Below are 13,968 nucleotides of genomic sequence, written 5' to 3'. Positions count from 1 at the left end.
CACAGTAGACAGAATATACCAGTAAGCTTATAGCAGATCATTTCTGCTCTTCGTGAACAAAAAGCTCCTCCCACTTATTTCTGCATTAGCTTGTTTCTGCATTAGCTTTATTTCCGTTTGTTTCTATACACTTTGATGGAAACAGTCGGAAACAGACTAACCTGCATTCCCGCTAATCTGACTTCGCCTATGTTTATATCTGCAAGAACGTTCTCTGGAGCACTCGCACCCCGGTCCGGCTTTTTATAATGGGTGAGATAGAGAATGATCATACTGGATAATATATGAACTGTGTTTAAAACACAAGACAAGATAAGTTTGTTCTAAAATAAGATTAATAACTGATAATTGTATATTATGGCTATTATAGCTATTAAGATATCAAACAGTTCGTGGTAACGAACTGTAAGTAAGGAGCGACCCGGCTCAATGGTAACCGAGACTCTAGAAAACGGGTTTTTGATACCGATAGATACTTCAAAACAATCAGATTTCAATGCTTATTACAAATATATAATTTTCATCAAGTTTAGTGCTACCCATCAAAAGTTACGTACCTGAGAAAATTTGGCTGATTTTCAAAAAGGGGGAAAGACCCCCTAAAAGTTATAGAAACTTAATGAAAATCACACCATCATATGCAGCGCATCAGAGAACCATACTGTAGAGGTTTCAAAGCTCCTATCTACAAAAATGTGGAATTTTGCATTTTTTGCCAGAAGAAAGATCACGGATGCGTGTTTATTTTTTTTTTTTTTTTTTTTTTTTTTCAGGGATGATCGTATCGACCCAGTGCTCCTAGAATATAATAATTGGGCTCGTTGGAACGGACAACACAAGTTCTGGTGCCCTTTTCAACCGACCAAAAAATTGGAGGGTAACTAGGCCCCCTCCCACGCTCTTTTTTTTCCCCAAAGTCACCCGATCAAAATTTAGGGATAGCCATTTTATTCAGCGTGTTTGAAAATATTATAAATATGTCTTTTAGGATGACTTAATCCCCCGAAGTTCCCAGGGGGAGGGCTAAAAGTTATGAACTTTACTCAATGTTAACATATAGCATTGGTTATTGGGAAGTATACAGAAGTTTTCAGGAGGGTTTTTTTCTGGTAGTGGGTGGGTGGGTCGGGGGTTATGTTGGAGGATCTGTCCATGAAGGAAGTTTTCATGGGGTAAGGGAAATTGCCATGAAGGGGGTGCCGGACTTGCCAGCATTATTTATTGGTTATTGGGAAGTATACAGACATTTTCAGGGAGGATTTTTTCTGGAGGGGGGGCTAGAGGAGGGGGTTACTCTGGAGAATGTTTCCGTGGAGGATGTTTTTTTAGGGTAAGGGGCATTTCTATGAAGGGGGCGCCGGATTTCCAAGCATTATTTAAAAAACGATCAGAAATTAATTAAAAAAAAAACAAGTTTTTTCAACTGAAAGTAAGAAGCAACATTAGAACTTAAAACGAACGGAAATTATAGCGTATGTGAGGGGGTTCTCCCCCAAGTTAATACCTCGCTCTTTACGCTACAGTTTTTTTTAGTGCTTTCAAAAGAGCTATCTATTCTAATTAAACGGCCCTTGTGATTCAGGGGTTTGTGAATCAAATTTTTTTTTAACTTTTAACGTAAAGAGCGTGGTATTCACTAAGGGGAGAACCCCCTCATATACGTAATAACATATACATAATAGAAAAAAACATAAAAAACAAGTGATACGGCTGAATAGTAATCGAAACTTTTAAAAACGGAATTTTGATGTCAATAAATGTATCAAAAGAATGTGTTTATAATGCTGATTCTAAATATATAAATTTTATTAAGTTTAGTATTACTCATCAAAGGCTACGAGCCTGAGAAAATATACTCGATTTTTTAAAGAGGGGGGAAACATCCTCAAAAGTGAATGAATTTTAATAAAAATCAGACCGTCAGATTCAGCGTATCAGAAAACCCCATTACATAGGTGTCAAGCTCATATCTGCAAAAATCTGCAACTTTGTATTTTTTGCCAGAAGAAAAATATACGAATATAGAAGTTAGTTACGTAAGTTAATTTGTAAATTGCGTCATAACCAAATTTAGAGACACCCATTTAGCAAAAGAAAAGTAAAATTTTTATGCAAATTTTGTTTACTTATTCAAGGACGGTGAGCCAAAATAAAAGCTGCATTAACTAAAAAACGATCAGAAATTAAATAAAAAAACAAGTTTCTTAAACTGAAAGTAAGGAGCGACATTAAAACTTAAAACGAACAGAAATTATTCCGTATATGAAAGGGCTGTCCCCTCCTCAACCCCTTGCTCTTTGCGATAAAGTTTGACTGTCGCACAACTTTATTTTTATAACAATAAAAAACTTTAGCGTAAAGAGCGAGGCGTTGAGGATGGGACAGCCCCTTTCATATACGGAATAATTTCTGTTCTTTTTAAGTTTTAATGGCGCTCCTTACCTTCAGCTTAAAAAACTTGTCTTTTTTTATTTAATTATATTAAGAAGTGTATATTTTTCGATGTGCTATATTACTGATTTTTTAGATACCCATTTGTTTAAAAGCAGTCCAAAGATCACATAGCGAGGCCTTTTGGGGTTGAAACAATTCCCCAGAGTCTGGGGGCCACGGTTGTAAGTTATGCCCCGGGGGCATATAGGCTTTTTATTGAAGTTGTGGTTGTTTGAACTTTAGAGGAAGCTCATTTGATTAGAAATGTATAGTTCTAATTCCCTTTTAAGAGTCAAATTTGATGGAGGGCAATTTTGTGAGATAGCCATTTTGGTTCACAGTAGTCCAAAGAACATATAGCACTGGTTTAAAGGTGAATACAGCCCCCCAGAGCCCAGGTGCAAGGGCTGCAAGTTATTCCCCGGGCATATAAGGTTCTTATGGAACGGATGGTCGTATAAACTTCGGATCGGAGGGGACTCGGATTCGAATTTCGGATTGGAAGTCGGAAGATCTAGTGCCCTTTTTAAGATTCAAAAGTGAAAGGAGGAAAACCAGCCTCCCCCCCCCACTGGCTTATGATTCCCCAAAACACATCCAATCAAAATTTCAAGAGAACTATTTTGTTCAGCATTATTGAAAAGTCCAGTAATTATGTCTTTGGGGATGTCAACCTTCCCACAGTCCTGAGGTTAAGGTCATCATATGCAAGAAAAAAGTAAAAAGATATAAATATTATTTTTTCCATGAAAAAGACTAAGTCAATTAAAAACGAACAGAAATTAATAAAAAAAACTTTTTCCACATATTAAGTTATTCGAAAAAAAGTAAAGAGCTCCATTAAGCCAAGAATGAGCCAAAATCAAGTCAAATAGTCTTCCAAGCATAAAACTACCACAAATCAATCTTGAGGGCTGTTCCAAGCGTAAAATATCCCCAATGGCCTGCATGGCCTTTCTAAAAGTAGCTTCTTCCACATCAACAGCTGAGTTATATTGACAAGCTAGTTTTCTCAGAACTACTTTATCGCTGTCTTTTCAAAAGATGGCCTAGATTTCTGTAATTCTACTCCATAAGGAAGCCGGTATCTTATAATCACTTTCTACTATTATAAAGTGCACTAGCTCTTTCAATTTACAATCAAATGAGCCCTTTTTGAAGTTTCTACGACAACCCTTTGTATAAAAACCATACTTGCCCCCAGGACATAACTTACAACCCTTACCCTGAGGGTTGTGGGTGGTTGTCATCCTCAAAGACCTAATATCCAGAACTTTCAACTACGTTCAACAAAATGACTATCTCAAAATTTTCATTGGAAGTGTTTGAGGAAATGGTACGCGTCAGAGGGGGGTTAGTTGCCCTACAATCACTTTCAACTATTAAAAATGGCACTAGCCCTTTCAATTTTCAATTGAATGAGCCCTTTTTGAAGTTTTTAGGACAACACTTTCTATTAAAACCTTATATGCCCACAGGGCATTACTTACAACCCTTGCCCTGAGGGCTGTGGGGGGGGGGGGGGGTAAGTTTTGACCTGGGGGCATATAAGGTTTTTATAGAAAGCGTTGTTGTTGAAACTTCAAAAAGGGCTCGTTCGATTGGATATTTAAATGGCTAGTGTCCATTTTAATAGTTGAAAGTGATCTGAAGGCAACTAAGACCTCTTCCACGCTCACCATTTCCCCAAATACATCCAATCCAATATTTGAGATAGCTATTTTGTACAACGTAGTTGAAAGTTCCAGAAATTATATCTTTTAGCAGGATACTTCCCCCCACAGTTTTCAGGGCAAGGGTTATAAGCTTTGGCCTTGGGACATATATGGTTCTTATGCAAGGTATGCTTGTACAAAGTTCAGAGAGGGCTCATGTGATTGGAGGTTTTCAGGTAGCTATTTTGTTCAAAATAGTTCATAGATCATAGAACAGAAACTCCGTTGTCGACAAAACCCGCTAGAGCCAGGGGGCAGGCATTGCAAGCTATGCCCACGGGGAATTCTTGGTTCTTTTGGAAGGGATGATCGTATAAACTTCAAAAAGGGCTCATTCAATCGAACATTGAAAGTTCTAGACCACTTTTTAAGAGTCAGAAGAGCTTGGAGGGCACCTACCCACCCCCCCATCCACGCCTTTTTTTCTCAAACCCATATGATAAGAACTTTCAGATAGCCATTTTTTTGTAAAATAGTTCAAAGACCATATAACGAAAGCTCTGGGGTCGACACAACCCCCCAGGGCCTGTGGGCAGGCATTGTAAGTTATGCCCTGAGGGAATATATAGTTCTTATGGAAGGGATGCTCGTATAAACTTCAAAAAGGGCTCATTTGATTGGAAATGGAAATTTCTAGTGCACTTTTTAAGAGTCAAAAGAGATTCGAGTGCACCTAGCCCCCCCCTTCCATCCTTGCCCTCTTTTCTCAAACCTATCTGATAAGAACTATGAGATAGTCATATTTTTGAAAAATAGTTCAAAGACCATGCAACGAAAGCTCTGGGGTTGACACAGCCCCCCTGTGTCTGAGGGCAGGCGTTGTAAGATATGCTCTGGGGGAATATATAGTTCTTTTGGAAGGGATGCTCGTATAAACTTCAAAGAGGGCTCATTTAATTGGAATTAGAAAGTTCTATTCAATTTTTAAGCTTCAAAAGAGATTGGAGGGCAACTAGACCCCCCCCCCTCCCCCCCACGCTTCTTCTTCTCGAATACATCCGATAAAAATTTTGAGATAGCCATTAAGTTAAAAATTATTCGAAAGTCAGATAACAAAAATTCAGGTGTCGACACAGCCCCCAGGGCCCGGGGGCAGGCGTTGTAAGTTAAGCCCTGGGGTATATATGGTTCTTATGAAAGGGATGCTAGTATAAACTTCAGAGAGGGCTCATTTGATTGGAAATTGAAAGTTCGAGTTATCTTTATAATAGTCAAAAGAAATCCGAGGGCAACTACTCTCCCTCCCCCCACGCCTCCTTTTTCCAAATCCATCTGATTAAAATTTTGAGACATTTTTAGACAAATTTTTAGACATTTTGTGAAAAAAAATAGTTCAAAGGTCAAGGCGTTCTAAGTTATGCCCTAAAGGTGTTTTAAGTGTTGTTCTGGGGGCGTATATGGTTCTTTTGAAAGGGATGCTCGTATAAACTTCAGGAGGTTTGAATTGAAGTTATCAAGTATTTTGCAGTAGGTTGCATCAAGACATGGCTAATTGTAGAAAGAGACAAGCCAAGATAGATAGTCCAAGTAATTGAGAGGTAAATGTTTAAATGGCTGGGGCACGGTTAAAAGACGGGAGTAAGTATGACTCTTTTATTGGACACATACTTTTCAGGTTAGTTTTTGGAAAGCTATACCTGCCTAGAGTCTCAGGCATGTTGACCAATAATTTAAGAATTGCCATTGAACTTTGATCGGAAAATTAAAGTTCTAGTTCACTTTTTAAGAGTCAAAAGATATCTTAAAGCAGCTAGCTTAAACATATTCGAAAGCAACTAGCCCCCCCCCACACACCCTTTTTTCCCCAATCTTATGCGATGAAATTTTTAAGATAGCTGTTTCATTAAAAAAAAGTTCAAAGGTCAGATAAGAAAAACTCTTGTGTCGACGCAACCCCCCAGGGCCCGGAGGCAGGCGTTGTAAATAATACTCTGGGGGCACATATATGGTTTTTATGGAAAGGGTGCTCGTGCAAACTTTGGAGAGGGTTCATTTCATCAGAAATTGAAAGTTCTCGTCCACTTTATAAAACTCAACAGAGACCGATGGGTAACTAGCCCCCCCCCCCTCCACGTCCTAAATGTATCGGATGAAAATTTTGAGATCGACATTTTGTTAAAAGTAGTTCAAAGTTCAGATAACAAAAACTCTTATGTCGACACAGCCCCAGGGCCCGGGGGTAGGCGTTGTAAGTTATACCTTATGGGCATATATGAGTTTTATGGAAGGGATGCTTGTATAAACTTCATAGAGGGCTCATTTGATTGGAAATTGAAAGTTGTAATTTCACTTTTTCAGAGTAAAAAGTGATCAGGGGGCAGCTAGCCTCCCCCACACTCCATTTATTTTTTTCCCAGAGGAGCTTCATACAGATGAAGTGCCTCTTCATATATATTTTTTTTTTTTTTTTTTTTTTTTTTTTTTTTTTTTTTTTTTTTTTACCTTCGTCGACTTCCGTGCTGCGTTCGACTCAATGAACCGAGAAGCTCTTTGGCGGATTCTAGAATCGACAGTCCTCCCTGAGAAACACTGCAGAGTCTTCAAAGCTCTGAACCATGGGACAGAGAGCTGTGTTCAAGTCAACGGCCGCCGCAGCCCGTTCTTCCAAATCACGACAGGAGTGCGCCAAGGATGTGCAGTTGCCCCAAAGCTCTTCAATGTCATCATAGACTACGTTATGACAAGGACTACTTCACGTCTCAGCTTTGGACTCAAGTTTGGAGATTGTGTCATTACAGATGCTGATTTTGCCGATGACTTGGCCATTCTGGCGGACTCCATAGAGCAGTTGCTGGAAGCGCTTCGAATCCTACGAGAAGAGGCTGCAAAAGTAGGACTGCAGATAAACTGGACTAAAACGAAAATGATGGTCATTGACCCATCCTCTCCTGCTGCCAATCCTTCAGTTAGCCTGGATAGCACCACTAGCAACGAAGTTGTCCAAAGGTTCACCTACCTGGGCTCCATAATTTCTTCAGATGGCTCGCTTCTTTCTGAACTACAAGCGAGAATATCCAAAGCGTCTTCTGCCATGGGCAGACTGAACCGTCACCTCTAGCGAAAACCGAACATCAATCGCAAAACGAAGCTGCGGATTTTCAATGCCCTCGTCGGCTCTCTGATGCTCTATGGAGCTGAGACGTGGCAAGCTTCAGCCGCAACCCTCAAGGCAATTGATGTCTTTCAGTCGAAGAGCCTGAGGAGGATCGAAGGTCTACGATGGTTTGACTTTGTCAGCAATGAGAAGCTGCTGCAGCTCACCAAGCAGTCTCGGTTTTTGACCCAAGCAGCCGAGCAAACACTACGATGGTTCAGACACCTACTTCGAATGCCTCCACACATACCTGCGAAAATGATCCATGACTTTGACCCTGTCAAAGCCGGTTGGAAGCGACCTCGCGGCCGACCAAAAAAACGATGGTCTGACAGCCTGTCCGAGTTCCTGACGATGGCAAATATCAGGTTGAGCGATGTGCAAACGCTTGCCATGGACCGAAGTGGATGGAGGAGGCAGACGTCACTCTACGCCGAGCAGCGCCCGGCAGGAGACATAAGTCAAAGTAAGTCAAGTCAAGACTTCATATAGAAGGAGTCGTCGTAAAAACTTTAAAGGGGGCTCAATCGACTGGAAATCGAAAGTTTTAGTGCCCTTTTTAACACGCAAAGGTGATCAGAGGGCAACTAACTCCTTCCCCCTTGCCCTTTTTCCACAAATATATCTGATAGAAAATTTGAGGTAACCATTGCATCAGATAAAATTTTTCAGATAGTGAAACTTGGTAAATCTTAAAACGAGTGAAACTTAAATTGAATATGCAAGTCAGGCTTGAAACGAACAAAAATCACACCAAACAAGAGTTTGGGTATCGCCTTCTTCTCTCACTGTGAATGTTTAAAACCTACTGCGTCAGTGGCGCTTTACTAATTTTATGACAAATATTGTCTTTTGTACTTAATATTGAAAACAAGCATTAAAATTATAATAAAATGTTGAACTGATCAGCTTTCAGCAATTAATATCATTATGCATCAAATATTCAGTTTAATTTTTTTGTTCTTTCTAAAGTTGTTCAAGACGAATATTGTTTCACTACAAACGAGAGTTTGGATACTGCCTCCTTCCTTAACTGTAAATAAAAACCAAAAGCCTACTGCGTCATTGGCGCTTCATTGAAAACAAATTTGCATATTAGGGGGGTGGGGTGGGATAACTTTGAATTTCCAATAGAATTGATTATTATATTGGTAAAGAGCATAAAAAAAGGGGGGTTGGGTTGGGTAATTTTGAATTTTCAATAGAATTGATTATTATATTCGTAAAGAGCATAAAAAAGGCATTGAGTGGTATGTTTACTTTATTTGTAAGTCAGTAATATGAACTGCCAAAAATTTAATTTCCCCCCCCCCCCAAGACTTTTATTAGCAGTATGCAAATGGCACCTTTTTTCAACATTCCTTTCAGAAAACGATAAAAATTTTAACTTAATATCATCAACCGGTCCTGAAGTATTACTGATACGTCCTCTTGACAACCTATATGGGCATAGTGTGTCTCGACTTAATTCAATACAGTTACATTATTGCCCAGAATTTTTACCTTAATACCCTTAGGTTTATTAGTTGTAATAGTAGCACCAGTAAATATAGTAATAGCAGTAGGAGTACAGTTAATAGTAGTTATAATATTAGCACCGGTAGTTGTAGGAGTAAAAGCATTAGTGTTATGATGCAAATATTGACTTTTGGTTAGTTCAACATCCCCCACAACAAGCGTTGTAAGTCTTAATTTCACACACGAAACTGTTCCTAAGATATTGCTGATATGCCCTTTTGTAAACCTGCATAGAATGGCAGGTTGTCAAGCCTACTGTGTCATTGGTGCTTCATTAAAAACGAATTTGCAGATTAGGGGGGTTGGGTTGGGTAATTTTGAATTTTCAATAGAATTGACTATTATATTCGTAAAGAGGCATTGAGTGGTATGTTTACTTTATTTGTAAGTCAGTAATATGAACGGCAAAAATTTACTTCCCCCCCCCAAAGACTTTTATTAGCAGTATGCAAATGGCACCTTTTTTCAACATCCCTTTCAGAAAACGATAAAATTTTTAACTTAATACCATCAACCGGTCCTGAAGTATTATTGAAGTATATTTAGTAAACATGTATATGCTTCGCCGGCTATTCCTTTTATTCTGGTACTTTTATACCTCCCTTTGAAACTCTTGTTAAAACCTTTAAAAAACAGCTAATTCCAAGACCGTACCCAGGATTTTTTTTGCGGAGGGGTTTTTACTAAAAACAAAACTCAAAAAAACGCATACAAAATTTGTTTACATCCATTTTTGTTACGTTTTTGCGAGTCAGACAAACATGTCGGGAGGGGTTCAAAGACTTTAATAAGGTAAAGTTTTGTATGGGAAGAAAGTTAAAAGTTTCAAGAAATTTCGAGAGGACGTTAAGACACATCAAAATACACTCCCAGGAATTTTCTCAAACTGAAAATGCTAAAAAACTTAAAATTACTGCCACACTTAAAACAAGGCTAAAATACATATTCGCGATAGATGCAAAATTGTTGTGGCACACAAAATCCGATAAACATTCTGACCTGGTTCATTTACAAGGGGTTCACCAACCTGCAACTCGTCCTCTTCACTAGTATATACAAAGAAGTCCCCTAGAAAAATAAAATTGCGGCAAGGGTACATTCTTTTATACAACTGAGTTTCATTTTCAACCAATTCCCATGTTTCTTCACGGCTATAAGAACTATTATTCGGAGGCAAATAAACAACACACACAACAAGGTGAATATTTTTAACTGATAATAATAACCATAATAAATTTTCAGACTCACTTTCTAGCCTACGAAATAAATTAAATACACCCTTCCTTAGAAGCACTGAAACTCCTCCATAATATCTACCATTTGCCGAAACTTTTCTCCGACACTCAAAAACATCAAAATCTTCATGTGACGAAAATTCATTTAGCAAATTCCACATCTCAACAAGGCAAACAACATCCCAACTTTCACAACCGGCTGATGTACTTGACTCTAATAGATTTTCTAACTTTTCCCTACTATAACCTTGTAAATTCCAAACTACAAAACTTAAGCACGATTCACTATGACCCTGTTAATAGTTAAAACGGGCACTAAAACTTTCGATTTCCAATCGATTGAGCCCCCTTTGAAGTTTTACGACGACTCCTTCTATATGAAGTGCCTCTGGGAAAAAAATGGAGTGTGGGGGAGGCTAGCTGCCCCCTTATCACTTTTTACTCTTAAAAAGTGAAATTACCCAACCGACACAACCCCCAGGGCCCGGGGGCACGTGTTGTAAGTTAAACCCTGGGGCATATATGGTTCTTACGAAACGGATGCTAGTATAAACTTCAGAGAGGGCTCATTTGATTGGAAACTGTAAGTTCGAGTTGCCTTTATAATAGTCAAAAGAAATCCGAGGGCAACTACTCTTCCTCCCCCCCCCCACGCCTTCTTTTTCCAAACCCATCTGATTAAAATTTTGAGATAGACATTTTTTTAAAACAAATAGTTCAAAGGTCAGAAAAGAAAGACCCCGGTGTCAATATAAACCCCCAGGGCCCGGGGGAAGGCGTTCTAAGTTATGCCCTAAAGGTATGTATGGTTCTTATGAAAGGGATGCTCGTGAAAGGGATAAACTTTATAGAAGGCTCATTTGATTGGAAATTAAAAGTTTTAGTTCACCTTTTAAGAGTCAAAAGCTTTAAGGGCAACAAGCCCCCCCCCCCCCATTCCCGGTTTCTCCCAACACAACCGCTATAAATTTTGAGATAACCAGTTTTTTTTTTAATTTTTCAAAAATTACATAACAGAAACTCCCGTGTCAACACAACCCCCCCGGGCCCGGGGGGGGGGGGTAGGCGTTGTAAGTGTTGTCCTGGGGGCGTATATGGTTCTTATAAAAGGGATGCTCGTATAAACTTCAGGAGGTTTGAATTGAAGTTACCAAGTATTTTGCAGTAGGTTGCATCAAGAAATGGCTAATTGTAGACAAGCCAAGACAGACAGTCCAAGTAATTGAGAGGCAAATCTGCCTAGAGTCTCAGGCATGTTGACCAATAATTTAAAAATTGACATTGGACTTTGATTAGAAACTGAAAGCAGCTAGCTAAAGCAGCCCTTTTTTCCCCAATCTTATGCGCTGAAATTTTTAAGATAGCCGTTTCATTAAAAAAGTTCAAAGGTCAGATAAGAAAAACTCTTGTGTCGACGCAACCCCCCAGGGCCCGGAGGCAGGCATTGTAAATAATACTCTGGGGACATATATGGTTTTTATGGAAAAGGTACTCGTGCAAACATTGGAGAGGGCTCATTTGATCAGAAATTGAAAGTTCTCATTCACTTTATAAAATTCAACAGATACCGGCGGGCAAATAGCCTCCCCCCCCCTCCACGGCCTAGATTTATCGGATGTAAATTTTGAGATAGACATTTTGTTAAAAGTAGTTAAAAGTTCAGATAACAAAAACTCTTATGTCGACACAGCCCCAGGGCCCGGGGGTAGGTGTTGTAAGTTATACCCTTGGGGCATATAAGTAGAGTAGTACCTACCATTTTTAGGAGCTTATGTTCCTTCCTATGCTATTCTAGGAGCTTATGTTCCTTCCTTTGCTATTTGGGGCCTTTATGTTCCTTCCTGTGCTATTTGGGGACTTTATGTTCCTTCCTATGCTATTCTAGGAGCTTATGTTCCTTCCTGTGCTATTTGGGGCCTTTATGTTCCTTTCTGTGCTATTTGGGGCCTTTATGTTCCTTCCTGTGCTATTTGAGGCCTTTACATTCCTTCCTGTGCTATTTGGGGCCTTTATGTTCCCTCCCATGCTATTCTAAGGGTTTATGTTCCTTCCTATGCTATTCTAAGGGTTTATTTTCCTTCCCATGCTATTCTAAGAGTTTATGTTTCCTTCTATGCTATTATAAGGACTTACGTTCCTTCCTCTGTTATTCTAGGGGCTTATGTTCCATCCCATGTTATTATTAGGGCTTATATTAACTTCCATGTTATTTTATTTTCTTAAAGTTCTTCCAATTTTATTCTAAGGGTTTATGTTCCCTCCCATACTATTCCAAGGGCGCAGATCTCTTTCTATAAGATTGCAATAGCTTTTGTCCCCTTCCATGCTCTTCTATAGCGCCAAGCTCCTTCCATTTCTATTCTACGGGACCTCTACGCGTGATTAAAACATCCTAGGAAACTACGTGGTGTTTGCTTATGTCCCATTGGTACCATTCCAAACGAGCGGGGATTCCCCACCTGTTCCTAAACATTGCGAAAAAGATAGCAGTATGAACGGGGATTCCCCACACAAGTTTGTTTCAACTCTAAGTTTTTCAACCAGTGTATTTTTCGAGCCAACAAATGATTTTTATTCGTCCTTGAGATTCCGTATAAAATATTCATACATTACAATTTAATTTTCATTATGATTTAACATATCGTACATAGTACACTGAATATTATTAACTTTGAAGCAATGGATATTTCATTTATCAATATGAGTATAGTTTACTGAATTTCTTAATTTATTTCCAAATAAAAATCGTTTTACCAGTAAATTCAAATTCAGGGGGACTTAGCCCCCTCCCCCTCCAACAATACAAACCTTAAAATATGATGAGTATACTCGCTAGAAAACGCATTTTACGCTTTTTTCCATAATGTAAATAAAATCTTTCCTCCACTGCTTTGTTTACAAGTTTTAATTCACTAGAAAAAGTTCTTTTCGTTTAAAAATGTTCTTTTCCCACCGTACTTTTAAAATGTTCTGTCTTTTCTGGTCTAAATACAACCATAAGTGTGTATAATCCTGTTCACAAAAGAGTAATTTCGAAACAATATTGTCATGCGTCTTACCGGGGTTAAGAAAACATAAGAATGGAAATTTGTGATTCAAGACTCGTTGACAAATTGTTTGTTTTTTGGCCAAATTAGACGAGATAATCCATTTTCAATTGTATTTGATGAAAGCAAATGGATTTCACAGATGATTAAGAGGCTTTTTTAAAAATATATGGCGGGGAAGGGGGGGGGGGCAATGTATCAATTCTAACACCTTCATTGTAAGGTTAAAAAAAAACGAACTATTTCTTCGCATGAAAAGTAAGGGGGGGGGGGGGTACGTTCTTTGTGCAGACACGTATACCCTTTGACAAGAAAACTAATGGGGTCATTCCGACACGCACCACTGAAGTTTAGTGTTTGGTTAGCTTTTAATTATTGCATATTTATGGCTGACTATTTTTTAGATCTATATTTTAAATCATTGTATTGGATTTGATGCAGCGGGAGGGGGGAGCGGGGGATTCTTTTTGCAGACTAATTTTTTCTTCTGTAAAAAAGGGAATCGTTTTTTCCATACTAAATTTTGTCTTCTTTTTAAGGAAGAGGATTCCTACAATTACTCTCCCTCTGAAAAGAGAGCTAAGACTAATGGCGTTACTCCAATGAAACAAGTGGAGATAGGTGGCCCATTGGGAGCCACTCACATCCATTCCAGACCGGCGCTGCCTGCCCAAGACCCACCCATGCCAACCCCCATGCAGCCAGGTCAAAAGCTGAAAAGAGAATGGATGGTGGCTGATATGATGGTGAGCCCCGATGGTCCAACCCCCCCAAGCCATTGACATTGCAGCCGCCACCACATCTATGCAAGAAACGGATGTCACCGTTCCATCTATCTCCTATCATGCTTTGCCAGGACCATACGGCACTCAACTACAGTCTGAATTTGGAAGTGTGAGCATTTTTACTTTATTGCTATTACAAAT

The 13,968-nt window shown here is 39.1% G+C and overlaps 1 protein-coding gene across 1 annotated transcript in view; it reads right to left on the bottom strand.

Moving 5' to 3' along the window:
- The window catches only part of LOC148956090 (unconventional myosin-Va-like), a 63,403-nt gene extending 53,544 nt beyond the window's left edge, over nucleotides 1-9,859 (bottom strand). The window contains exon 1 of the mRNA XM_089089132.1: nucleotides 9,760-9,859. Within this exon, the coding sequence (XP_088945258.1) occupies nucleotides 9,760-9,859 (100 nt within the window). The remainder of the gene's footprint in view (nucleotides 1-9,759) is intronic.
- Between the last annotated feature and the right edge of the window lie 4,109 nt (nucleotides 9,860-13,968).

The sequence above is a fragment of the Artemia sp. Qi Xiang Cuo genome, chromosome 1 (genome assembly GCF_049724085.1).
Source record: "Artemia sp. Qi Xiang Cuo chromosome 1, ASM4972408v1, whole genome shotgun sequence".
Lineage (NCBI taxonomy): Eukaryota > Metazoa > Arthropoda > Branchiopoda > Anostraca > Artemiidae > Artemia > Artemia sp. Qi Xiang Cuo.
Note: the sequence above shows the minus strand (reverse complement) of the source record. Positions and strands in the feature narration are given on the sequence as shown.